General features: G+C 38.8%; 2 protein-coding genes across 2 annotated transcripts in view; one reads left to right on the top strand and one right to left on the bottom strand.

Moving 5' to 3' along the window:
* Window positions 1-275: 275 nt before the first annotated feature.
* On the bottom strand, window positions 276-1030 carry LOC149838600 (large ribosomal subunit protein eL39). The gene is made up of 3 exons (XM_090007746.1): window positions 922-1030; window positions 684-787; window positions 276-556 (listed from the first exon to the last, which is right to left on the bottom strand). Exons 1-3 carry the CDS (start codon window positions 922-924, stop codon window positions 508-510), a joined length of 156 nt encoding a protein of 51 aa, XP_089863872.1. The 5' UTR covers window positions 925-1030; the 3' UTR covers window positions 276-507.
* Window positions 1031-6649: 5619 nt separating this feature from the next.
* UVH3 (5'-3' exonuclease family protein) overlaps window positions 6650-26998 on the top strand; it is a 37802-nt gene continuing 17453 nt past the window's right edge. Inside the window, exons 1-9 of the mRNA XM_090006684.1 lie at window positions 6650-6809; window positions 6918-7168; window positions 7279-7439; window positions 7890-8004; window positions 9863-9940; window positions 10018-10071; window positions 10993-11177; window positions 11594-13361; window positions 26689-26883. Of these exons, the coding sequence (XP_089862810.1) occupies window positions 6722-6809; window positions 6918-7168; window positions 7279-7439; window positions 7890-8004; window positions 9863-9940; window positions 10018-10071; window positions 10993-11177; window positions 11594-13361; window positions 26689-26883 (2895 nt within the window). The 5' untranslated portion in view covers window positions 6650-6721. The remainder of the gene's footprint in view (window positions 6810-6917; window positions 7169-7278; window positions 7440-7889; window positions 8005-9862; window positions 9941-10017; window positions 10072-10992; window positions 11178-11593; window positions 13362-26688; window positions 26884-26998) is intronic.

Below are 26998 nucleotides of genomic sequence, written 5' to 3'. Positions count from 1 at the left end.
ATGAGCCACAACAAAGTGGTGCTGTGGAAAAGTGAAGTCAAAGCATATTTTAAGTCGAAAAAAAAATCAAGTTACCAAACATATAACAAAACCAACAAAAGAAAAGCAAACTAGGCAATTTGCGCATCTCATTATCTACCAACAACCAAATAATCGACCGTCTGCGCAGAATCCCAACCGACTCAGAACGAACTCAAACACCAGCCGCAACCAAGCATAAGCAATGCCCATCCACATAATACGTACAAGAAGAAGAAGAAACGTAGATGGAAGAATTCCCAAAAGATAAAATATGCAACTACTCAGAGTATGGAGTTAACAGAAAGCAAATCGAATCCATCCATCACATTACATAACGAGAATACAATAATATGAGAAAACAAAGAAACAAGTCTTGCCGCCGCACATCTCTTCGAATCAGCTTACAGATTCCATATCAAGCTGATGTAACAAAAAGAAAAAAGAAAAAAACCCTAAACAATGGATCCAAAACATTCAGGAATGACCTCAAAACCCTAACTTCGTCCTGCGCCAGTGCCTGCGCTTTGCGTTGTACCTGCATCGAACCGATTCAACAACCGATCGTCAGAAATTACAGAGAAAACCACGAACATTCTGAAAACTCAGTTTAAAATCGACAAAAAATAGAAAAACGCTTAAAAGGAAAAAGATTAAGTTCTTGCCTGATGGTGTTATCTGTCCTCATCCTGATCCAGTGAGGGATGGGCCTATTTTGCCTCATTTTCTTCGCCAACTTCTTCTTGATCTTGAACGTTTTGTGTGAAGGCTGCACCACGCCAAATGGGACAAAGAAAAAGCTCAAAATTTTCCTTTTGATTGGCTTAAAATATCGAACAAAATTGAGAGAGAGAGAGAACAGTCAAGAAAAGCACAAATTTTTTTAGAAAAAAAGCGATCTACCATCTCTGCGACAGCGTTATGCTCCAACCCCGCGACCGAACGAAGCAACGAAGACGGCGTTTCTCCCAAAACCCTAATCAGCGCAACGTGTGGGTATTTATAGGCAGAAGGAATTACCGAATCAGCCCCTCGATGGAAAGCAATTGTTCAGCAGGAGCCTTTCTTGCTTTCTTAATTTCTGAAGCAACCAGGTCAAAGGATCGTAGTTGATCGACCTTTTTATCCGAACCGGGCATATTTTTCTTAAATATGAATCCCCACAAGTACTCAAATTGCCTTCAAAGTTATGTAACGTGTTAGGCTTTTTCTCATTTAGACATTTATACACGCAAACAATGTTTTTATAATATCTATTAATTTTGTTTTTTTTTACTTATAAATTCAAGAAAAAATCAAGTTAAATTCAAACAAAACTGAAGAGTTTAAATTGAAGTAACACTCTAGTTAGATTTGTTACCAGTCGTAGATCTCGTATAAGATTCGATTTAGGATTTTAGATTTTGGTTAGTTTAAAAATTATATTTTTCAAAATGATCATCATCTATTTTGGGTTTTCAAACTTGGATTGAATCCAAAATTAGATTTTTTTAAATGATTGGATTTTAGACTTAACCCAGAGTTTTTATGAGGCCAAGAGGGTCAAACCCAGCCCAGTAGAGCGTCATGTATCAACTTAGAGGCACAAGGGTTGTGGAAGTAGCCAAGGACTTTTATGAATTTTTTATGGGTCATATATAGATCCAAACATTAGTATTTAGATTAAATGTGAATTAGAATTTATTTAATGGATGGATTTTAATTTAACTACTGACATTTGATCTAACCCAATTGAGATTAGATATGGTTCATAATTTTTTTTTGATCTAATCTTATTGGATTGGACTCATGTGGAACCCACTTAAAGCCCTAAAGTCCACGTGAACGAGACTCTTAACCATATGAAAGAGTCTAAACGAGGCTAGGATGTTCCACCCAAAGTCAAAAAAATTAGTTAGTTGAAATCAAATTTAAATAAAAAGGCCAAGATAATTATAAGTGAGGTAAGGAGGTTTTAAATGACTAAGTTACGAGAGAGTTTGAAACAAGAGGGAACTCTCTCCCCATCCACACGATTTTGAGTGGGAGAGAGACCCAATATGGTATGGAGTGGGGTGGAGAGGGTTCATAAAAAGACCCTTCACACGCTCCTCTCATTATCTCAATCTCTTTCTTATCTCTGCCTTTTTTCTCTCTTCTATTCCTAGTAAACTTTTCTATCTACCATCTTCTTTTTCCTTTTTGCTTTTTCCTCGGTTTTGAAGTTTTTTTAGCAGCCATTTAAGTTGCTCAAAGGTATTAAAACAGAAGACAAATGTGTTAGCACATATGAAAACATGGTTAAGGCAAGATTCATCTTACTCGTAGTTGTAGATTGTGCATCTTGTCAATTCTGCAGGCCAGTCCATGGTGGATGAGGCCTGAAATAAGTTAGAAAGTATTTTAAAATTATTTTGAATCAATATCATGCTTTGAAAAATGATTGAAATTTATGTTTTCGATAAAACTATGCCTGAACGGCCAAACCGAAAAATTTGGTTGTGTGAAATGCATCATTTCGTGTTCCTACATAATTTAAGATTGGCATGTCGTTTTCAGCATGATCGAATGGATATTTATCTTCTTTCATGTGTTTACAGTATGAATCATGTTTCCATAAATTTATTTCATGTATTCTATTGTGATTTAACATGTTAACATCTTAAACTAAGTATTATATGCATAAATCATGAGTTATATGGACAACTTAGGATCGCATGCATGTTTTATGATCATATAATGTTTTCTATGAACCTACTCCTTGTGTAAGTATTGTGTGTATGGTTGATGCATGATTTAAAATCAATATTACACGTTGATGCTTATATTTTTCTTATATTTAGCTTGTTTTATATTATGATACACATATTATCATAATTTTTCTTACCAATTTGTTGTGGTAGAAAATTTACAACTCTTAAACCGAATAACTTCTCCTTAAATTCATTTATGGAAACCTTCTAGACATCTAGTCATAGTTGTGGTATAAAATCGAGGGTTATGGTTGCTTCAACACAAGATAGAAATTATATTCTCAGTGGAGAGTGATTTTTGACAAGCGGTTTTATAAAAAAATCAATAAATTAATGGTTTGATGTTTATGTTATGGTTGTTATGTGGATGAAACTTGAAAAATAATACAAAAATTGATTCGTTGTCTAAGAATCCTAGAGTCTCACACAAGTCTGTTGAAATTTAGGATTCTATAGAAAAATTGAATTTGTAACTGTCTCAGATAGAGTTTGGTAAAAAAAATCATATGATGAAGTTTTTCTATGAAATCATATTTATTTGAAAGCTAACAAGTATAGCTATCACAAAAAAATTTGTGAGGTTGAGATTCCTTCCAATTGGGTATGTTGATTGCTTCTTTGTAAAGCAAATTTATGTCCTCTTATGACATAACTGGAAAATAGTTTATGGTCTGTGAATTTCTATAGGCAAATAAAATTGGTTTTCTTTGAGCTATCACTTAGATATAGGAGTTAACACCCTTTAGTATAGTTATGATTTTTTTAGGGTTTGGATATGCTTGACATGATGGTCTAATAGACCCATGAACAATAAAAAAAACCAGATGTAGTGTGGGACATGTCATGTCTTGTGAACTTGTTTTGTTTTAAATCTTATGCTTGCTTATAATATAAAATATTAATCATGTATTTTCTAATTTGTGATGTTTTATGTTTATGTTGTATGCAAGCATGTTGATGATTTATGCATGATGACATGTGAGATTGAATATTAACGTATGAGTTTTGAGCATGATAGATGGACAATGTAGTGTGAATTGGCATACATGTGATATTTTATGTTATTCATGGTTTATGTTATGTTGAAATGAGTTTCATGCATCATGTAGTGTGGTATGTATCATGTGATGTGTTGTAAGGCATATAAGACATGCATTCACCGGCCTCATGAGTAAATAAGGTTTAGTGAAATCATGAGTGCTAGTGAGCATCAAGTTAAATATATGATTAACATCCTCATAGCATTAAAGAGGCATTGTTGGCTAAAAGGTACCTATATGAGGTATGATCGCGAGCTCAATTTTGAATGACTACAAATGACCCATGTTGTGATGTTGTCCTCGGAGAATGACTAAATTAAAAAGTCTTAACGTTGAAAACACTTAAACAACCTTAATAAAGAACACCTAATAGCTTATTCAAACCATGACTACCCTGTAGAAGATGGTCGGTACACACAGTCGAAGGATGTATTGTTAATGTTTTCAGAGAGCAAAAACATCTCCATGGGTTCTATATCACTTGTAGAGTAGGATTTTGGATTTCACATGATTTACTTTAGGTTCTCACGGTTACGGGCTACCCCCGTGAAAGTTTGCACACTCTTCGAATTTTTAGGGTAATTAAAATACATATAATAATAAAATTCTCAAATGATTGTTGAGTATGAGTTAAGTACGGTTGCTACCCCCAAGAATGAAAAGATAGACAATATAACAATGCATTAAAAATGTTTATAAGCACATCAATATTATATGTTGTATTCTATGCATATTTTACGATTACATGCATAGGTGTTGAGTATTGACATACTTGACTTTGTAATTGCCTATGATCTGAATTTATAACTGCTGTGGTTGCAGGTGCTCTAACTTGTGGGTAAGATTTGTTAATTATGAATGTCTGTGTACCTATTGCTTATTGTGAAATATTGATCTTTATTATGAAAGTTTGTATGTCATGAAACCATCGTATTATAAAGGTTATTGGATTTTAAAAAGATATATGAGATATGTGTTGTAGTCTTTCTATGCATATGTTGTGTGATATTTTTTAGTGGGGGCCATTGTTCATGTCCCTGCTTTTAACATGTTCGTATCGAGTAAGCTGACAAGTGATGACGGGAGGCTCGGTGTGGTCCCAAGAGAGACATTCATTTTAGTTTTTTGAGAATACTTGATTTATTTTCATTAGTCATGATTTGAATATTTTATTGAACTCTGATTAAGAGAGACTAGTGGTTTGATTTAAAATAAGTTTTCGCTATATTTCTTGAAAACCGTGTAAAAAAATCTTAATTTTTTGATTTAAAAAATTAGGGCATTATAGTTTTTGAGATCTATATTTGGGTGTAGATTGGAGATGAGTTATTTCATATAATTTTTTTTCATGTAAAGTGCTTGTCTTCAACTATTTTTAATGAGATCACCATATAAAATGTGTATCCGGATTTAACTCTACCTCATCACATATAGAATGAATTAAGGTTTTGATGCAAACCTGTAGTCCAAAATTAAATTCGGATTCAGATTACTGATCGTTTGAGCTGCATCGACCCATTTGTATGTAGCCTATGCTGTTTTACTTTTACTGATGGTGTGATTGATTGGTTGGCCTGGATCGGCATCGACTGATCCATAATCGCATCCTTATAAAATAAGGTATAACATATGCTTACAAGTACTTACTGAACTAGATCGACCTATCTTTACATTTAGGCATGTTTGAAAGCAAGAAAACTGTAGAAAAAAAATTCTAACGGTTTCAAAAATTATTTTTGCATTAAAGCAACCATTCACCCACAACACACCTACGGATGGCAGTGGACCAGGGGAAAGTGAGCCCCGCCCCATTTGGACCGGGGATGAAGGGTATGAAACGGGGATGGAGTCGGGAACGAAGGTTAAAATCCATCTCCGTCCGGGGGTTGAGGCGGGTATGGACGTGCACTTTTCCCCGCCCTGCCCCGTCCCCACCACGATCCCCGCCCCAACCCCGGTCCGACCACTTTTCCCCGCAAAATCCCTGCCTCGCCCCGCCTCATCCCCGATTGAACCGGGGATGGAGGACATGAAACGGGGATGAAGGCGGGGATGGAGGATAAAATCCATTCCCCGTCGGGGATGGAGGTGGGGGTGGAGGATAAAATCTTGAGGCAGGGCGGGGGTGGAGACCTTGTCCCCCGCCCCGCCCCACTGCCATCCCTAAACACACCTCATTCTATGGGTTTGCCACAAGAAAGCCTTCTCCAGCCGACCACCATTTTCAAATCTCTCTCGCTTGGGTGTGATATCCCGTCTCTCTTTCTATGCGTATTTCTGATCCAACAACTTTTTCTCTATGAATCGCCTACCATCATTTTCAGATCTCTCTTGGGAACCTTTTTCCAAGAACTGCCGGCCATCATTTTTCAGATCTCTCTCTCTCTCTCACTTTAAAGGGGGCTTATTCTCTCTCTTCCTATCTCATTTTTCACGTTTTTCACTCAGTTTTTTCATGCTATACAAACAAGTGGAAACTTTCCATTCAGAAAAGATGAGTGAAAACTTTTCATTCCGAAATTTCAAAACTTCTCCTAAGTAAAATTTATTTTTCTTGCTTTCAAACGTGCCCTTAACATCATTCACTTAATTATCAAAGTACATAGTCAATCTGATGTGTTTGGATCCAAGTACGTGATCCATACCCAATTGCCCATCCTTCCCAGTTGCATATCTGGTTTATGCGTCAATGCGAGGTTTTAATACAGACCGGTTATTGGGTCCTGGCCCGTACCCTATCCGTTTTGCAGCACGGTGGTTTGGGATGTTCATCAGATAGTATAATGACAAAATTACCCTTCTTCATTTAATAAATCCCAATTCACCAAAATAGAGAGAGAATTGGCGAGAGCGTGCGGCGGGGCCTCGTTCGTTTTTGCCGCCATGAAACGGATCGCCTGAGTCTCTCTCTCTCTCTCTCTCTCTTTGGAAATGGGAGTGCATGGTCTCTGGGAGCTCCTTGCTCCGGTGGGTCGCCGTGTTTCCGTCGAAACCCTCACCGGAAAAAAGCTTGCCATCGGTAACGACTGATCCCTTCTCTCTTTCTCTCGATTCTTCTTCTCCGGCGAGTCGTCGTCGTCGTTGTCTTCCTCACGAAATCCTTTGTTTATTTGCTTTTCGTGAGAAGATGCGAGCATATGGATGGTCCAGTTCATGAAGGCGATGAGGGACGAGCGGGGCGAGATGGTGAAGAACGCCCACATCCTGGGCTTCTTCCGCCGCATCTGCAAGCTGCTCTTCCTCCGCACCAAGCCCGTCTTCGTCTTCGATGGAGGCACCCCCGCCCTCAAGCGCCGCACCGTCATCGCCCGCAAGCGCCTCCGCGAGAAGGCCTACGCCAAGACCCGCAAGACCGCCGAGAAGCTCCTCCTCACTCACGTACGCTCACGCCCCTCCTCCCTCCCTTTTCTTTTTGTTCCTTTCTTCTTCTCGAGGAAATTGTGATCATTTTTATCATATTTTCGCTCGGAATTTGGGTCGAATTGTAGCTTAAGGCGCGGAAATTGGAAGAATTGGCTGAAGAGATCAAGAGTGGTAAGGGCAATGGTGACGATCCTAAGGGGAAAAGGGTTATTGTTGGGGACAAGTCGATGCCGGAGAGTTCTGTGGGAGTCCCGAGCACTCCATACCAAGAAGCCCTAGATGCAATGTGAGCAAAATTTGCACTGCGAGTGATTTCATGGGGAACATACCCATTAGTATTTTCCTTCACTAGCATGTTTGTGTAGGAAGCTGCACATTCAAGTGTATATATGTTCGCACTTGGTTTGAAATGGATGTTCTAAGACGAATTATCCAATTGGAACAACAGACACTCACAGGGGTTTTTGTACATCTTGATTTTGAATATTTGGGTAATCTTTCTATATAGGGTTATATGTACCTTCTGACACTGCAGCATTGTTACATCTAGAGAATTTGGTAAATTGATTGGTTTGGGCTCCTTTGCATGCTAGTTTGATCTGTGTGCACTCACGTGCTTGCATGCGTTTATTCTTGTTATTCTTGTCTGTTAGATATTGTATTTCCCCTTGTTGTACACTGGGATGTTGCTACTACATTGTTTATGGATAAAGTTATTCTATTGGTGTTAATATAGGCTGGCAGCATCCCTTGCTGCAGAAGAGAATGGCCAGTTTGATGGCATTGCATCGACATCTGCTGGCAGAGGCGTTGAAGATGAAGATACAAGTGATGATGAGGAGATGATCTTTGTATGTACTAGGCCTGAATTATGTTTTTTTGTTCCTTTTTCTTGGCTATTATGTAATCCTAATAGTGTTGGTGACTTGGTGTTACAGCTTTATATAAAGCTGTTTAGTGTTATTGTGCCTGATCCTGTGACCGTTGTTTACTTTATTATTGTCAATGTCTTCGATATATGGTGGTGGTTGGAAGGCAACATGTCTTTGCATGATGAGCATCTTGTCATATGTTAATGGCATATTCGATTTTGGGAAGTGACAATTTCACCTCCAGGGCCAAATTCATGATAAATACGTTCTGACTCCTTACTCCTGCTGTTCCATGAGTCTCTGCAGTTGAACCACATCCGGTAGAGTACTTACTCCCCTTTTCATTCAGCCCCTTCGTCAGCTGCTCTATTTGGATGCTAAACCGTAGGCCTCTCAACTTGGAACGGGAATGCTATATGCTGGCATTGCTTTGTTGCATCAAGTCGTAACAGCTGGATTCCTCCTTGAGTGGTGTTCCTGCTAACCCAGTTCACACTCCCCTGGTCCCTCTATTACAGGAAGAGGTAACACAGAGTCCCTTGAATCTATGGGGAGTGAGAATTAGAATCCAATTATGCTTTCTTGGAAACCCTACATTGCTAGAAGAGAACAATCACCATTCTTGCTGTTAAAAGCATAGTCACCGGTATCATTCTTGACTATTTCTCAGCTAGGGTTTTTTTTGAGAGATTTTCAAAATGTGGGTTTTCTTGGATAAATGTCAGGATCTTAAAAAAAATGATTAAAAATATTAAAAAATATAGAAAGAAATTTTCCTTTCTTCCAATTCTTCTTCTTCTTCTCTCTCGCTCTCTCATAAACCACTAAAGCCCTAGGGAAAGTTATAATTGGTGTAATTTTTTTCCAAAAAAAAACCCTTCTCCCCCTCTACATTAAACTGCTAAAGCCATAGGTCTAGTCATAGTTGGTATAAAATTTTCCACAGATTCCCTTTAATATTTTTAAAAGCTTTTAACATTTTCAAAATAATGAAATATTCCCTATTTTGAAAAAAAAACTATTCGATTCTCAACAGTGCTCGATTTGGGGATCTACAGAATCCTTTGCTTCATATTTTTAAACATTAAGCCTATTTGAAATCTCCAAAACATAAAACCCAGTGGTAGGGTATCTTGTGATAATATTTCAATAATATTCATGTTATTTATCGTGATACTATAGATTCTGACAATACTTTTTGGAATATCATAAAATTTTTAACATTTTTACTGATTGGAGTTAAAAACCCGTTAAAGAACACAATATTTTTGAAATATCACCTAGATTGGTGACTATGATTAAAGGCAGGCATTGATCGATCGTGAAATATCCAATCTGCATCCAGTCAAACTGTTGTGTGATTTGGTTCATAAATGGACTTTTTTTTAATTTTTTTGATCTTATTTGACCTAGTTCTTTAGCAAATTATGTTGTATTTTGAATTTGCAAACCATCAGTGCTTTATTTTTGTGATTGTTTGTTTTAGTTTCACATGTGCTTAAGTTTACCCTTTATCATCATGATCCATAATGCATATGCCTTAAGATGCATATTTTATTTATATGAACAGATTCAAATTTGTTGATCTTACAATGAGTTCAGATCTTCCCTTTTTTTCTTTTTAATGTTTGTTCTCATTTATTGAGGAAATCTGAAAGTTGTAAAATGTTAATAGCACGCCTATTCCTTGGTTTATAGTGGATGTCATGCTCTTTTAGAAATGTCTATCATGCTTTGGTTCTTTTTCCATGTTCAGGTAAAGATTTATTTTTCTGGTAATCAGTATGCATATGATGGAAGATTAATGATCTTAGCTAATACTGAATGTCTTTTGCAGCCTGTAATTCAAGGCAAGGTGGATCCAACAGTCTTGGCTGCTCTTCCTCCCTCAATGCAGTTGGATCTTCTTGTTCAGGTTTGAGTTAACTTGAGACTGCATCGAAAAGGCAAATGTTGTATGGTGTTTCTCATATTGCTCATTATGACAAGCAGATGAGAGAACGACTGATAGCAGAAAACAGACAGAAGTATGAAAAAGTTAAGAAGGTATGGCTGATATGACTTATGGATGATGAATTTCATTCATGTTTTTCTGGACTACCTGTGTCTGTGGTTATTGTTGCTTTATGAAGATGTGAATATTTTATCAACAACAACAACAACAACAACAACAACTGGGGTCGGCGATATGAACCAAAAAGCATTTTTGGAACTAGATAAACATTTATAATCATTAGGAGTGGTATTTTGTTTTCAACCTCTTATAGGGAGAGAACATGCTCCAGCTATCTTTATTTGTATGTTTGTCACTGATGGGAAATTTACGATATATTTCCTTGCCTCAACTAGAATAGAATAGCATGTTGATTCCCCCAACTTAGAATGCCTTATGAAATGCTGGAGCCAATCTTGATGAACTTCAGTTCCCATTGCCTCTGTAGTGAGTGTGAAGGAAGGCTATTTTTTGGCAGCCAAAAATTATTCAGGATTCCCATAGCCTTGCTGCTGTTCTACTGGCACAGGAGATGTTCTATATGCGCCTTCTGCTTCTTGTGATAATGATTCTATAATCTTTGTTGTATGCCTAGATTTTCTTGTTTTATTGTCAGATGCCAGAGCTTAGCCTAGCCAGCCCGCTTGTTATCAAAGGAAAAGTCCCCAGCTTCAAGTTGCTGCTGCCATTTGATCCATTTTGCCAATTTGATGGGGAGGGCTAAGAATGTCAATCTGTTGCTTTATGAGTTGCCTTTAGTTTTTTTTTTTTGGTTTTCTGATGCTATAACGTACAATTACCTTGCCATTTCTGCAGTGGTGGTTGTTATCATGCCCAAGAGGTGATAGCAACCCTCTCCTCCCTTTTTTGATTTGTAGTTTGGCTAATCTTCGTGATTTGTGGATGAGATTGTTAATTACCTTGAGCTTGCAGTTTTCATCTGCTGATATCATGGTTTTCCTTTTGTATCATAGGCACCTGCACAGTTTTCTGAGATGCAGATCCAAGCTTATCTAAAAACTGTTGCTTTTCGCCGGGAGATAGATGAAGTTCAAAAATCTGCTGTTGGAAGAGGAGTTGGAGGCATTTCATCTTCACGGATTGCTTCTGAGCCCAACAGAGAATTTATATTTTCGTCATCCTTTACTGGTGATAAACAGTAAGTCAATTGAATCTTGGTATACAGGCCATGCCTGGAGTCCTCTTTGTTTAGACGATTGGGCACAAAGTGACCATAAATTTTTTAGGATATGTATGTCAAAAATATTCTTGTAAATTTTTATGTGCTTATTTGTTATTCTTAATTTGTCACAGGTCATTGTGATAAATTGCCTTAGTATCTCTAAGAATAATAGTTGGTATGTGCAGATTTGTATGGTGGTTAGACTCGTCTAACTATTCTTGGCACATGTCTCAATGTGGAAGTTCCAGTAATTTTAGTGATAAGATAACTTTTTAGGTCTTCAGTTTCACCTGCTACTTTGAATGAGGCTGTTTTGTGATCTCAATAATGCATGTTTTCCACTAGCTTTTTTATGTTAATTGAACACCTTCATCTTTTCCTTTTCTTGGCAGACTTTTGACATCGATTGGAGTTGATAGTGAAAGAGGTACTGGGAACTTGACTCAGGGGAACAATCCACCAACTTCCACTTCTGCAAAATCTGTTTCATCCAAAGCACAAGGAGTTAAGGGCATTTCTCTTGATGAACCTAAACAGGATTTTGGTAATGTTGAGACATATATTGATGAGCAGGGGCGTGTTCGTGTGAGTAGGCATAGGAGCATGGGGATCCGTATGACACGAGATCTACAGTGGAATTTAGATATGATGAAAGAAATTGAAAAAAAGAAAGCTGGAGCGGTTAATTCCATTGTGAATGATGACCAAATTGAAATGACAAGAGATTTTCCTGGAAACATGCATCAGTTAGGCAGAATTGTGGAAGGAAACAGTGGAGCTGGAACTGCTAGATTGGACAAGGTTGATGAACAGCTTAAAGAAGGAAGAAATCATCATCACGAAGAAACTCCCGTTGGTGGAGAGAATGCTATTGAGATATCATTCTTTGAAGATGAACTTACTGAGCAGAGCAATGATGACGATGATCTATTTACAAATTTAGTTGCTGACAGTTTAGCTTCAAATGATCATGTGGAAAGTGTTTGTCCGGCTAACAATTTCCAGAATCCTGCTTCTGTCGATTCAGGGAATAGAGGCATGGAGAAAGAATGTTGCAGTGTGGAAGCCCAATGTCTCAATGATGACAATGTGTTGGAGGGTGGCAACAAACAATCAACAGTTGAATGTACTAGTGATGACGGGGAGGTGTACTGGGAGGATGCCCCTCTCCACACTCCGCCTATTTCAGTCGAAAATATCAATGATGCTCCTGAGGCTGGCAAGGATGAAGAAGCTGATATCCGGGAAGCAATTAGGCGAAGTCTAGAGGACTACAGCATAAAGAATTCTGAGGGTCTTGAAGATTTAAATTCAGAACTTCGAAGCACCCTGGTTGATGATGAGAGAGTAATTCTTCCATTAGATAATTCCACTAATGTGTACAATACTGAGACATCCAAGAAGAATATGCCAAAAGATTTGACATCAATGGATTGTACGCATGAGCTTAATGGAAAAATCTCAGATCCTCACAACAGGATGTTAATATCACCAATTGCACTGGCAAACAAAATGGATGGGAGAACATTCCTGCCAGATGATCAAGTTGAATGTTGTCACCAGTCTGAAGTTTCAATTGGACATCAGTTGTCCTTTGAAAATGATAAAGTTGAGTCAAATGGTCCTATAGGCAAACCGGTCATCAGTCCAGCTGCACACTCAGAACCTCAGAAAATTCAAATAGAGAAAGTGCATCATCTTGATGCTGAGATAAAGGGATGGACAACTGTCTTGCCATTATCAGTGTGTGATTCTTCTATGATTGGCTCAGATAAATCTAAGAATCTTGCAAGCGATGTCCCTGATGCTTGTATTGAGGGTGCTTTGGAAAAGGATTCTCATGATCCTCTTTCTTGCCCTTCTGAATCAGAAAATTGTCATGATAAGTTGCATGAGTATTCTCATAATGAGGCACAGGTGACTAAGCACTGTGCGGCACTTGCTGGAGATGATTTTGATGCTCATGGTTATGACATGGACCCTTTTGACTATAGTGAAAAGGTTCAGGATGATCTTGTCCTTGAGGAAAGGGCTGTGGAAGAAAGACTAGGCGAGGAAATAGCACTTTTAAGACAGGAGCAGATGAATCTAGGAGATGAACAGAGAAAGCTTGAGAGAAACGCTGAATCTGTTAGCGGTGAAATGTTTGCAGAGTGTCAGGTATGTAACTAACACTTCCTCAATGTCATCAACATTCATCAAACTTATTGAATGGTGATGCAACTTTTCGTGAAAGTATTTTAAAAGGTATTTTTCAATAAAACCCGTTTGTGCAAATCGTGCATCAAATCTCAAATTTCCGGTTCATACTAGTGGTGAAGTCCGGGTCGAACACAGGTTAAAAAAACTTTTGTACCCCACACAAAACAATCTTTATTGCCTAAAATGAAAAGTAAATAAAATATACTACCCTCTACGGAGGGCTAAAAAATAAAAAGGACTTATTACAACTCAACTTAAAATAAATGGCCCTACGACCCAAAATAAAAAATAAAAAATAAGAAAAATAAAACTCTGCAAGGTCTTCTTCTCTTGTGGTCTAGCCTTTCTTGTTCGCTTGGGTGCTACTGTGGAATCAAGGGAACAAGGGTCCCTTTCTCAAAGGGCACGTCCCTGAGGGAATTAATGGAGGTCCTTTTGCACACGAAGTCTTACGTGCAAAACACGCAAAATACAAAAAAAAACAAAACACAAAACAAAAGTAGAAAACTATTTCTAAAAACCAATGTTAGTTATAACAAGAAACAAACCCAACTGAATCTAACAAACTCACTAAATTGCAAAAAACTAACAAATTCAAGATTCTACTAACTGTAAAACAATCAAAACAAACTCTAACTAAATAAATTTAAGAAAACATTAAATCAATCTAACTAGTAAATGACGTGAAACATTAAAACAAATCCGATCTAATTTAATTAATCTAAATCTAATCAGAACAATTCTAATTAACTAATGCTAAAATATGAAATGAACTAATTAATTACGAAAAATGCGGAAACAAACTAATTAACTAAGTATGAAACTAAAACAATCTAACTCTAAATAACGATAACTCAATGCAGCCTAACTGCTTATGCTAAAAACAAATAAAATATGCTAATTAAATAACACAGTGAACATTAGAACTATATAGGCCTGGGGATCGGTCAATGTCAATCATGCTGGATGGTTGGAAATACGCAACTGGTTCCAGCGTAAAGAAAATTATTTTAAACAGCGTCTGGCTGATCAACAACGAAGATCAAAACGTTCGGACCCACGCCGAATCCGTCAAACACGCTAGGTTTGTTTTTACCAAAGAATAAATTCCTTTTATGCACAGGACTGCAGATCGACGTTAATCTGCGGTTAAAAAAAATAATCTTTTCACAGCGTGTTCATGCTGTTTCCAAGAGACCGGGAGTGCAGAACAAATTGAAGCTCAACCACGTGATTTAGCAATCACGGTGAGCTGAGTGAACACAACCCAAATCTGTGTTTCAGTCGTCCAACGTGTGGACCAGATTCTAACAGATCAAAAAGACGTGATAAGCTGATCACGTTTTTCAGAAAGAAAAATATATGCGGTGTGATAAAAAGATTCACAGTTTATCGTCTGATCAAAATTTTCGTGAAACCAGAATTCACGCCAGTCTTTTCTCTCTCTCTCTTTTTTTTCCGCAAGATCAAACAACCCTGCATGAATATACGAATCACGCAGGTTTGTTTGGAGGCCGTTAAAAAGATTAAACACTATGTTGCGTATTAAAAAAAATGAATATTAACTAGATTAAACATGAAATACAAAAACTATTCTACGATGCAACCTATGTCACAGGGATTCGGCTAGCAGGTGCCGCACCAGCGTCGACGTGACGCGACGGGGGTGCGGGTGCAACACCGGGTGCGGTCAACCCGACCCTAGGTGCAGTCAACGCACCCAGGATCATTTTGGTCCAATTTTTCAGACTTAATTTTTTTTTTGCCAAGATCAAACTACAAACACAGCAAGACCGAAGCTACACCAAAATAAACAACAAATTCTACGGGATTCCCTTTTTCCTAATGCATCAACATGGAGAAGAGGATTCCTTCTTTTCTAAAGCACGATCATAGCAAACAACTATCATTCAAGCAATCAGTTAGCGTCAACCACAAAAAAGAAAGGAAAAGATCGTCCCAAAAATGTCCACCATCTAATCAGATATTTGGCAAGATGATAGATCGATTCATAAAGAAAGAGGCTAAAAGACCGAGGGAAGGAAGATCGACGACGAACTTGACCCTTCACTCTGAGATTGATATGGGCCGATTGATCCATCGGCTTCTTGTCTTCCTCCTGAGTCACGACAGCTCCAGACATGGCTAAAAACCCTAGACTGCTCCTCCTTCCTTCCCTTCCCTCTGAAGCCAAAAGAAAGATTCCGAAGAAGAAAACGAGTGAGGGACGACGACGACGAAGTAAACGAGAGAGGCAATAAAAAGGTGGAAAAATAGTGGGCCCCTTCCCCCTTTTATAGGGCACGTTTGGTAAGGGAAAAAATAAACGGGATTTGAATTTTCGAGCGAATCCGCCAGGGGAGCGATGCCCTTTTTGCCATCTCTTAATCTGACGACCATGATTCGAAGGTACAAATCGTGTGGTCGTGAGGGCGTATCAGAAAAGGAGTAGGAGCATTGCACAGATTTATAGTTATCTGAAGAGTATCTTTCATGTTGAAGGGAAATCCAACTTGGACAATTTCGGGTTGGTCGTGGTCCATGGACTGACTGGCAACGGGTTGGGTTTGTGTGGGATGAGGGTTTACCCATTCTCGCACAAATAACACTCAACGGGGTTCACGTAGGGCTGGGAACAAGCTGGGTTCAACTTGACTTGTATAGGCTCGTTTTACATATTATATATTTATTTATTTGTCGCACCCCCGCACCCGAGCTTTTTGGAAGTGCCGCATCCCCGCATCCGCACCCGCACTCGCACCCGCACCCATGTGACATAGGATTTTACGTGTTCTAATATAATATATAGAAAACAAAAATATGAAATAAAAAACACTATTGCTGCAAATAAACTTACTAAAACTCTATCTAAGTTTTTGAAAATTCTAAAAACTATATTTTCTCAAAAACATATTTTCAAAAATTAAAACTCCTAAACAAAATAAAACACTAAACACGCATGTAACCTTGTTTTTTGTACGATTTTTCTTCAACTTGAAATTAAATAGACACCCTGGAAAACATTGATAAAAATGGGTATTTAATTCATTTTTACGACGAATCATGCATAAAAACGTGAGTCTAATATGCATAAATTATGTATGATCAAATTCTTCCATGCTTATCGTTTGCTAGTCTTCGAACAAATTGATCCTTAACAGATAAAGTAAAAGCAAAGCATGCACATCAAATCCTAACTCACTTTTGTAAGAATTACAGTTGCATTTAGCGTATGCAACAGGCCCTTTAAACTCCTAGGTTACCCCAGTGGACGAGTAAGGTCTCGTGAGGGTTTGCAGTGATGCTACCCCAAACATTTCTGTCATGTACACATCAAGATTCAAATTTAAGAAGCATTAGGCAGTTAAGACGTTCATCTAAACAAATATTTCATGCCATTACATTTTCACACATATTTAGAGTTTTCACATGCCGACATAGAAGAATTTTTTTTTCTTTTCTTTTTCTAAAAATCTGCAATCGTTTATGCTTTATTCTTAGAAAATCAAGTACACTCACGCCATTGCTTACTTATCCTCACTTATATATTTTTTTTCACAGGTTTTTTATAATAATTTTAAGCAGTGAACTTTGTCTTTATGCTCTTGATTTTCTTTTTTTTTGTTTTTCAATTTTTAATTTTTTACACTTTTTCCTTTTTTTTCGTTGAACATTATACCAATTTTCAGGTTTTTGTGACCCGTATAACGAGCTTTGGGTCAGTGACTCGTAGGCCAGATGACCTTAGAGCACCAGATACACAATATCCCTCAGACTTAATTGCTCGAGTCATTAGACCTTTTATTTTTATAGTTTTACATATATCTTTCTTCTTGTCATGTGCAATGTCAACATCTCTTAGGATCTCTATAAAGTCCATATAACGGGCTTTCGGGTCGGTGACTCCCAAACCGGATGGCTTTAGGGCACCAGGTGTAAACACCCTTCAGGGTCTACTTGCTCGAACCAAATAGGACACAAATATTGACTTAGACAAAGAAGTGATTTTCTTCATTGTCCTTTTCAGCATGGGAATCAAACACTTCAACTTGTGTCTGAGCCTAGCTAATAGGGACAACAAAGACATCAAACGACTAAACGCATGTTCTTTTTCTTTTTAAGATATTTTTTATGTTGTTCATTTGCTTAGTTTTTCAAAAATAAAGCTGCAGATATTTATACTTGTGATTCAAAAATAAACTCTAGGATGCATCTACCGTTATTTCTTTGAAATTCACATAAATGATCACGTTTTTCCAGATTAGTGTCAAAAATATTTTTTTTCGTGGGGCTTAAAAAATTCTCTAAAACGTTAGATTATGTAAAGCATTCATATAAGGTTAAAACTCATTCCTTAAAAGCCTATTTTTTATGAGTTTTTATCCGTGCAGATACATGGACAGAACAAAAATTTGGGTGCAAACTACACCCTTCCTCATGCTTGAATGACACGGTCTTTAGTGACACTCCCCATGCTTATATGCAACTAAATGAATGCACACTAAGAAACAAAAGACACACAAGGGAAGTGATAGATGTCACCTGATCCGCACTATGGAACCTCACCTACTGTTGCACTGTACTGGCTCTTGAAAAGATTCCAACCTGTATTACTACCTGCAACTCGTAACAACTCACAAAAATAAAATGCAATGCATACATGATTTGTTTTCCACGCACATGAACTGAAAAGAAAGAAATATGCAAATGAATACGAAAACTACAGAATAACTAAAACTAAATGCTAATGGTACAACATACATACACGACGCACAGCCTCACATCCACGAGGTCAATGACCTCGATGTCCTGACTGGTGACGACATCTGAAATGCAGGGTTTCAACCGTTGCCCGTTGACCTTGAAGTTTTCGCCCGTCCGAGGGTCCAAAATATCAACAACACTATGCGGAAATACTTTCTAGACTATGAACGGGCCATCCCATCTCGACTTCAGCTTCCCTGGAAACAATTGGAGTTGCGAATTGAAAAGCCAAACCTTCTCACCCGGTTCAAACTGTTTTCTCAAAATATGCTTATCATGAAAATGCTTAGTTCGAGCCTTATAGATTTTTGTGCTCTCATACGCATCGTTTCGCAACTCCTCGAGTTCACTCAACTGTAGCTTCCGTTCTGCGCCAGCTTGGGCCATGTCAAAATTAAATTTCTTAATCGCCCAATAGACTTTGTGTTCCAATTCAATAGGGAGATAACATGGCTTCCCAAAAACCAATCGGTACGGGGACATATCAATCAGAGTCTTGAAAGCAGTTCTGTACACCCATAATTCATCGTTCAAGCATTGCGACCAATCCTTTCGGTCTGGCCGGACTGTCTTTTCATGAATCCGTTTGATCTCCCTGTTGGAGACCTCAACCGGGTCACTCGTCTGTGGATGGTATGGTGTAGCAATCCGATGTTGTACTGAATACTTCCTAAGTAAAGAAGCAACATGCACATTATTGAAATGCTTACCTTCATCGCTAATAATGGCTCTCTGAACACCGAACCTGTTAAAAATATTATGCTTGATGAATCTAAGCACCTCTTTGTGATCATTGGCTCGGGTGGGTACGACCTCGACCCACTTCGACACATAGTCTACCGCCACCAGGATATAAACATTGCCGAATGAAGGCAAAAAGGGACCCATAAAATCGATGCCCCAAACATAAAAAATCTCAACTACAAGAATGGGGAACAGGGGCATCATATTACACTTGAAAATATTCCCTGTTTGCTGACAACATAAGCATCTTCTACAAAACTCATGTGAATCTCGATGCAGTGTCGGCCACCAAAATCCAGATTGGAGGACCTTTGCAGCGGTCTTTCGATTGGAAAAGTGGCCTCCACAGGCCAAGGAATGACAAAATGCTAAAATGGAATTGAACTCCTCTTCGGAAATGCACCTTTGAATCATCTGATCTAGACATAGCTTGAACAACTTTGGATCCTCCCAGAAGTAGTGTTTCACCTGTGCCATAAAACGGTCTCTCTCATTCTTGTTCTAATGCATAGGGAACCTTCCAGTCACTAAATAATTGATAATATCCGCAAACTAGGGCAGACGCTTAACATGGAGAAGCTGCTCATCCAGGAATGAATCGTCAATCTGTCCCTGATCAGTGCATGTCTCCACCGTCAGTCTCGATAAATGATCTGCTACAAGATTCTCGCATCTACTCTTGTCTCGAATCTCAAAATCAAATTCTTGTAACAGAAGGATCCAACGGATGAGACACGACTTGGTATCTTTTTTACTTATCAAATACCGCAGGGCGGCATGATCCGACTAAACGATAACCTTGGAGCTCAACAAATAAGAACAAAATTTTTCTAATGCAAACACTACAACTAACAATTCCTTTTCTGTAGTAGTGTAGTTCATTTGAGCATCGAAAAGGGTCCTGCTAGCGTAGTAAATCACATGATATCTTCGTTCAATCTTCTGGTCAAGAATGACTTCAACCGAATCAGACACGTCACATATGATTTCGAAGGGCACTTACCAATCAAGAGATCTAATAATAAGAGTTATGGTCAGGGCTTCCTTTAGAGATAAAACTGCCTTCAGACAAGCATCGTCAAAACAAAATAGCTGATCTTTAGAGAGCAAGTTACATAACGGTCTAGAGATTTTGCTAAAATCCTTGATAAACTGCCTATAGAAACCTACGTGCCCTAAAAATGAACGCACTTGCGGCACTGAGGTCGGTGGAGAAAGTTTAGCTATGGATTCCACTTTGGCTTTCTCGGACACAATGTGTCTAAGAACAATCCTCTGTTTAACCATGAAATGACTCTCTTCCCAATTGAACACCAGATTTGTCTCCATACATCGTTTAAGCAATCTCGCTAACTTCTCAAGACAATCATCAAACGAAGAGCCATAAACCGAAAAATCATCTATGAAGATCTCAAGGATGTCATCCACCCTGTGGGAGAAAATCGACATTATGCATCTCTGAAATGTTGCTGGGGCATTGCAGAGCCCAAACGACATTCTCCTGAATGGGAAGGTGCCATAAGGACAGGTGAATGTAGTCTTCTCCTGGTCCTCGGGGTGAACGACCACCTGATTATATCCTGAATAACTATCTCAGAAACAGAAATAATGCTGGCTTGCGAGTCTCTCTAAGATCTGGTTAATGAGCGACAACGAGAAGTGATCCTTCTACGTTGCGTTGTTCAGTTTTCGATAATCAATGCACACTTGCCACCCCGTGGTAGTCTTCGTGGGGACACTCTCTCCTTTCTCATTAATCATAACGGTGAACCCAAACTTCTTGGGGACAACTTGGGTTGGGCTCACCAACTGATTATCGAAGATGGGATAAATGATCCCTGCTTCATTTTTCACCACCTCCTTCATGTGGGAATTTAACCTCATTTGCATTTCTTTTGAGGGTTTAGCATCCTATTCCATGATAATCCGATGCATACAAAAGGAGGGGTCTATCTCCTCGAGGTCCGCCACAGACCAACCGATGGCCTCTTTATGCTCGTGCAGAACCTGGAGAAGCTGACACTCCTGAGTACTAGTTAGGTCTGCTGAAATGATGACCGATAGAGTTCGACCTTGCCTAGGAAGGCATAGCGAAGCGGGCAGGGGCTTTAGCTCAAGCTCTGGCGAGCTCTCAATCAAAGGTTTGGCAGGCTTCTCTGTCAAATCTGGGAGGGGGTCAAAATGCCAGGTCCACTGCAATTCTCCTGACGATAAATCGATCAATGCAGGGCTATTTTCCATGAGTGATTCATCCTCTTCCTCCTGAGGTGGATCACTCAACGTCCAAACCGGCTCTGCTTTTACCAGGTCCTGGACTAAATCAACCTAGAAAGAAGCATTCGCTCCTGCATGGCCCATCGCAGCGTAGAAGATGTTCAACCTCATCTTTTTGTTGACAAACAAAACATCCATTGCACCTGTGCGGCAATTAATGCATACATTGGTAGTAGCTAAGAAAGGTCGACCTAATATGATGAGCGTCTGCCTCACTTCATCCACTCCCTCCATATCTAAGATAATGAAGTCGATAGGGAAGTAGAAGTCCTCCACCTTGACCAGAACATCTTCAAGAATCCCTCGCAAGACCTTGATTGATTTGTCTGCAAGCTGCAGGGTCATCGGTGTAGGCTTCATCTCCTTTAACCCGAACTTTTCATAAAAAAACCCGGCAAGATATTCACACTTGCCCCAAGGTCGAGCAAGCCATGCTCGACAGTGATGTCTCCTATGATGCACGAGATAATCGGAGCCCCGGGGTCCTTGAGCTTAGGAGGAGTTTGATGTTGTTACACCGCATTCACCTACTTAGTAAGATAGATCTTTTTGGCACATTGGACCTCAACTTTCATTTCTGCGTACAAAGCTCTTTCAAGAACTTTGCATATGCAGGGACTTGCTGGATGACATCAAGCAAGGGGAGGTTAATCTGAATGTGCTTGAAGATTTCAAGCATCTCCTGCATCTTCACCCTTTGCTTGCCAAACGACTTTGATTTTTCTAATGCCTCAGGGAACAGGGCCTTTGGTATATCTGACTTGAAAGGCTCAGGTGGAGGAGCCCTCTCGCTTTCCTGAGATGTCTTAATAGGGACTGACTGCTCATCACTCTATCTCTCTCTTTCTTCTGCAGTCTTTCTAGTTTCACGGTACTCCTTCCCGCTCCTAAGGGTGGTGATCACCTGGGCCTGCTCTTGGTGTGTATCTGTCATATGCAGGTCATGCATCGATTCCTTACCTCTAGGGTTGACCAAAGGCTGGCTAGGTAATGTCCCATCGCTTCGACTGCTTAGCGCCTCGACAAACTGTTCCATCTGTGTTTCTAACTTTGCAATGGACTGGGTATAAGAATTCAGGTTTGCCTTGATATCTTCAAAAACCTGAAGCATCTTGTCCTCAAAGGACTGACTGGATGTGGGCTCTTGAAACTGGGGCTGACTAAAGGAAGGCTGGGCTTGAGGATAGTTAGGTCTTTGAAAACTCGACTGATAGCCTCTTTGTCCAAATTTCATGGATTATCTTTTTTTTGCATCAGAATTGAAAAAGTCTTTAACAACAAAAATAAAAGATAGTTAGTCGTCAGTTTTAGAAGATGCCAGGCAAGTCACAGGTAGCTAATAACTCATTGTCCACTAAAATATTTCATTTAAGCAAACCAAAATGAGTTATTTATTACAAACAGTACTGCCCAAGCAGTACTAGATAGAACTAGGTTTGCAAATGAAATGTCCAACACAATCTTAATGCCGCCCTGCTCCGCATATCATACCGCAGGTTCAATACCTGTATCTCCCATAAAACAGGGTCAGAACCATTCCAGGTTTGGTAGAAAAGCATTCAAATTCTAACAAGTATAATACTTTGAAGACATGAAAAGTTACTTCAGGGTCGCAATCGAAAACATCATAGCTCAAGTCTCCATGACTTAGCGTATCAGTATCCCATGAATTGAAGCAAGAGCTCCTCAAGCTTAGCTTAGCCATGCATATACAATTTTGAGTCATTTGCTCGATCGGTCTAACAGTGTACCGAGATCAATACCTTACATAAGGTAATACATGAGTAACACTAACACACATTCATTTATTCATCAGTATGCCTATAGCTAATGCATTATTTCGATAATTACCCGTTCACCCCCTGGTACGTGGGAGAACTTGACTTCGACGTCAAACGAAGCCATCAGGGTGTTTATTATGCTATGCATTTTTGTATGCCCAGAGGCCTGAGTGACCCTACACGTAGTGGGGCGACAATTTTTATGCCAGGATAAACCCCACTAGGCCGTTTTAGATGCATCATTCTACTGCAATAGCAAGGTTGAATCCCTAGATCTTAAAGATAACTCGGCTTCCTCACCTTTGAGTGACCAGAAGACCACCTGAAGTCTTTGGTTCATAAGATAATGTATGTCACTTGAGGTGGTACCATCATCGTCTGCCTCGATGAGCGTAAATTCTTGAAGGAGTTCGACGGTATAATCTTTCTTATTAGAACGTCAAGTGGCATATAGGCAATCCAGTGCATTCTGCACTAAGGGAATATGAACCTAACCCCAATCAGTTTTCTGAAGCATGGATCGGTTCCTGTGTGGTTAGGGACTACCTTTATGTTTTGTTTATGTGCATGCAAATATCGCTCTTGGCGTCTATGACCTACACGAGTGCTTCACCCTTTGCGGGTGGATAACCAATTCTGACACAATGACTCTTACGAGTGTTATTATTGTACAGAGGCATGCATAAACAATGATCACTTTGGATCAACTGCTCGATGTATTTAGCCGCATCGAGCACTGGCCTAAAAAGGTGCAACAACTACTCTGACGTAGTAGCCCTTGAAGGCGGAAATGGAACGAGCCATTCAGACAGGGTTTCAACAATGAGGGCATCATCGTGCCATCCATACTAGCTTAGGTGAATATTTGTCAGAAATTTCGGCAACATTTTCCCTGTTTAATGGGGAAAACACGTTCTTTTTAGCTCGAAGAGCATCTTGTCAGAAATTTTGGCAGCATCTCTCATATTTAACGGAAAAATTATTACGTTCATTTTTTGATAGATGCGCATCGTTGTGCGTACTTTTTTTTATCTTCCATGATTTATTGAAAACCTAGTCCTTAGTTAGGCCTTACACTGGTGACTTAGATATTTACGCAAATGCGGTTTTGTGTAAATCCGAAACCTTTCCAATAAGGGTTTTTATGCCAAACAATGTTTTAAACGAGACAAGGCGTTTGTAATCGCTTTGAGCGATAGAGATTAGTCACCATTTGTACGCTTATTATAACATAATTATATTTAGTAAAAGCAGGTGCCTGTGCACATAACAATACGACGACAATGTAAAGTGCGTAAAGTAAGGCCCAGTAAATAAAACCACGCATTAGGCTAAGTAAAGTGCGTAAGCATAGGCCTGGTGAATGAAACCATGCATCGGGCTAAAGTAAATTGCGTAAAGCAGAAACCTGTGCACATAACAGCGTAACAACAAAGTAAAGTGTGTAAAGCTGAGCCTGGTGAATGAAACCACACATCGGGCTAAGTAAAATGCATCAAGCAACATATATGTATATAATAATAATAATAATAATAATAATAATAATAATAATAAATAAATAAATAAAAAAATAGAGAAGTAATCGTAAAGATACGCCCGTGGACATTCAAGCAAGCTTGCGGTGCTCTAGAGGACATAAACCAACAACTAAGACCGTATGACACTTAATTCACCGTAAATATCGAGCGATAGTCGTAAGGATGCACACATGAATATCAAAGCAAGCTTGTTGTGCTCTAGAGGGCGTAAACCAATGACTAGGACCAAATATTGTTTTAGAAAGCTGTACGGTAACGAAAACCCTACCGTATACGACAATTAATCCAACAAATAACTTGAAAGAGAGAGAAAACAACATGCAAACTTATCAAAATTTGGCAACGGTGTCTCAACGCAACATAGAGGCGTTCCTAGGTTGTGGCCGACATCCTTACGTTTGGTATGGTCACAACAAAGAGCGTCTTGTGCAAAATTTGTTGGCACTGTTAAACGATGAGGTATAAGCCAAAACTAGATTGGACCTAGTTTAAGTCCAAATGGGTTCAAACCTACCTCAAGTGGCTAAACTAGGTCAGATGGGTTGGACCTAGTCAAGGAAAAGATAGAGGAGGTCAAGCTGTCAAGGCCAAGGGGTTTTAACTCAATTAGGTTAAGTCTAGGTCAGGTGGGTCTAAGCTCACTTCAAGTGGGTTCAGTCTAGGTCAAGTGGGCTTGACCTAGGCTAAGACCAAAAACAAAAGAAGAGAGAGAAATGCTAACTTGGTAAGTCAGGTGGACTTGAACTAGGGGGCCTCAGGCTAGGTCAGGCAGGTCCAAGCTCACCTCAAGTGGGCTTGGTCTAAACTAGAACCAAGAGAGAGAAAGATGAGAGATTGAGAGAGTGAAAGTAGAGAGATGGGGGGGGGCAATTTTTTTAAAGGGGTCTCTTATTTATAGCCAAAATTTTGGATTTTGGATGTGTATAGCCTGGATCTGATCCATCTAGCCTATCTGATTTAGATCCAAACTTAAGGCTAAAGTAACATAATGACATCCATATCTCTTTGGGGCCCACTTGATATTTTCATAAGATATTTATGTGGGGCCTGCTAGATATTTTTGTGGGGCTGGCGCATTTTCGGGATTTTGCTGATATTTTTCACGAAAAAAGTGAGTATACCATTCTCTTCGTCTCGACGAGATGAAGCGGATTGACTCAGCGAAATTATCCAATTTTACCCAGTGAGTGAGATATGGCATCCTGATCGTTTGAGTGTATATCTCTGAGGATATATACATCCTAAGTATAATTGGCTCTGCGAAATTTCTTTGTTTCGCATTTCAGGTTAATATGATAGATTTATATAAAAATACCTCTTATTTTTATTCAGAATTTTACTGAAAAATTGAGGATCTTACACTAACAATCACGGTGAAGGGATTGACTTAAAGTTGAAGAGCAAAGCTTGAAGATGACCACCACCACAAAGAGAGCACACTCAAGATGATTTTCAACACTAAAAGAGCCTTGCTCATGACACCATGAAATGAAACAAGATGTGCACAATCACAATGCCAACAAAGGGCTACACAAGTGCACAAATACAATATGGACCGATTACAATCTCACAAAAGAGACACAAAAGCACAAACTTCACAAGAACACAATGTAAAATAAAATGATTTTATAACCACAACAAATATGCTTGTAAAAGCATACTTACAATACAACAAGAAGCTCTATTTATAGAGCATTACATTGAGTAAAGAAAGGAGGAAAAGGGAGGCAATCCAACAGTCTTTGGACTGCTTCCTAACAGTCATATTAGAATTACAATAAAAAATAAAAATAAAGTAAAAACAAAAAGGACTATACAGTCCCTGTTGGACTGTATTTATTACATGACATAAAATGATCAAAATACCCCTGATATATTTCTATAAATATATGTATATCATATATATACACATTGTATTTTAACAATATGTTGGCTGAATGTCAGTAGTTTGTAAAAGCCATGGGTGTGTAACTATATTTCTGGTTCATGTCAACTAAGTTTTTCATCTTGGTGTCTGAATAGAAAAAAAGAAAAAGAAAAAACAAAAGTTCAAAATTTAGTGAAATTTTATGTATTGAAATATCTGCTTGATAATTTTGAACACTTGGTGTATGTGGAAGTACAATGTATATCTTATATTCTGGTTCATTGCGTATTCGCCTAATGTTGTTTGTTACTTAATAGGAATTACTCCAAATGTTTGGCCTGCCCTATATCATTGCACCTATGGAGGCAGAAGCACAGTGTGCCTATATGGAGCTTATAGGTCTTGTTGATGGTGTTGTAACTGATGACTCTGACACATTTTTATTTGGAGCTAGAAATGTATACAAGAATATATTTGATGATCGCAAATATGTTGAGACATACTTCATGAAGGTTTGTCATTTGTTTCAATTAATTTGTGTTAAAAAGTTTTCAACTTCCATTTCATGTCTAATAATTCTTATAAAGTTCTCTATCTTTTCGGCTGTTCTTTCCATTTGGCAGTTTT

Source organism: Nuphar pumila, chromosome 5 (genome assembly GCF_984573655.1).
Source record: "Nuphar pumila chromosome 5, dmNupPumi1.hap1.1, whole genome shotgun sequence".
NCBI lineage: Eukaryota > Viridiplantae > Streptophyta > Magnoliopsida > Nymphaeales > Nymphaeaceae > Nuphar > Nuphar pumila.
This window is presented reverse-complemented; position numbering and strand designations above follow the sequence as displayed.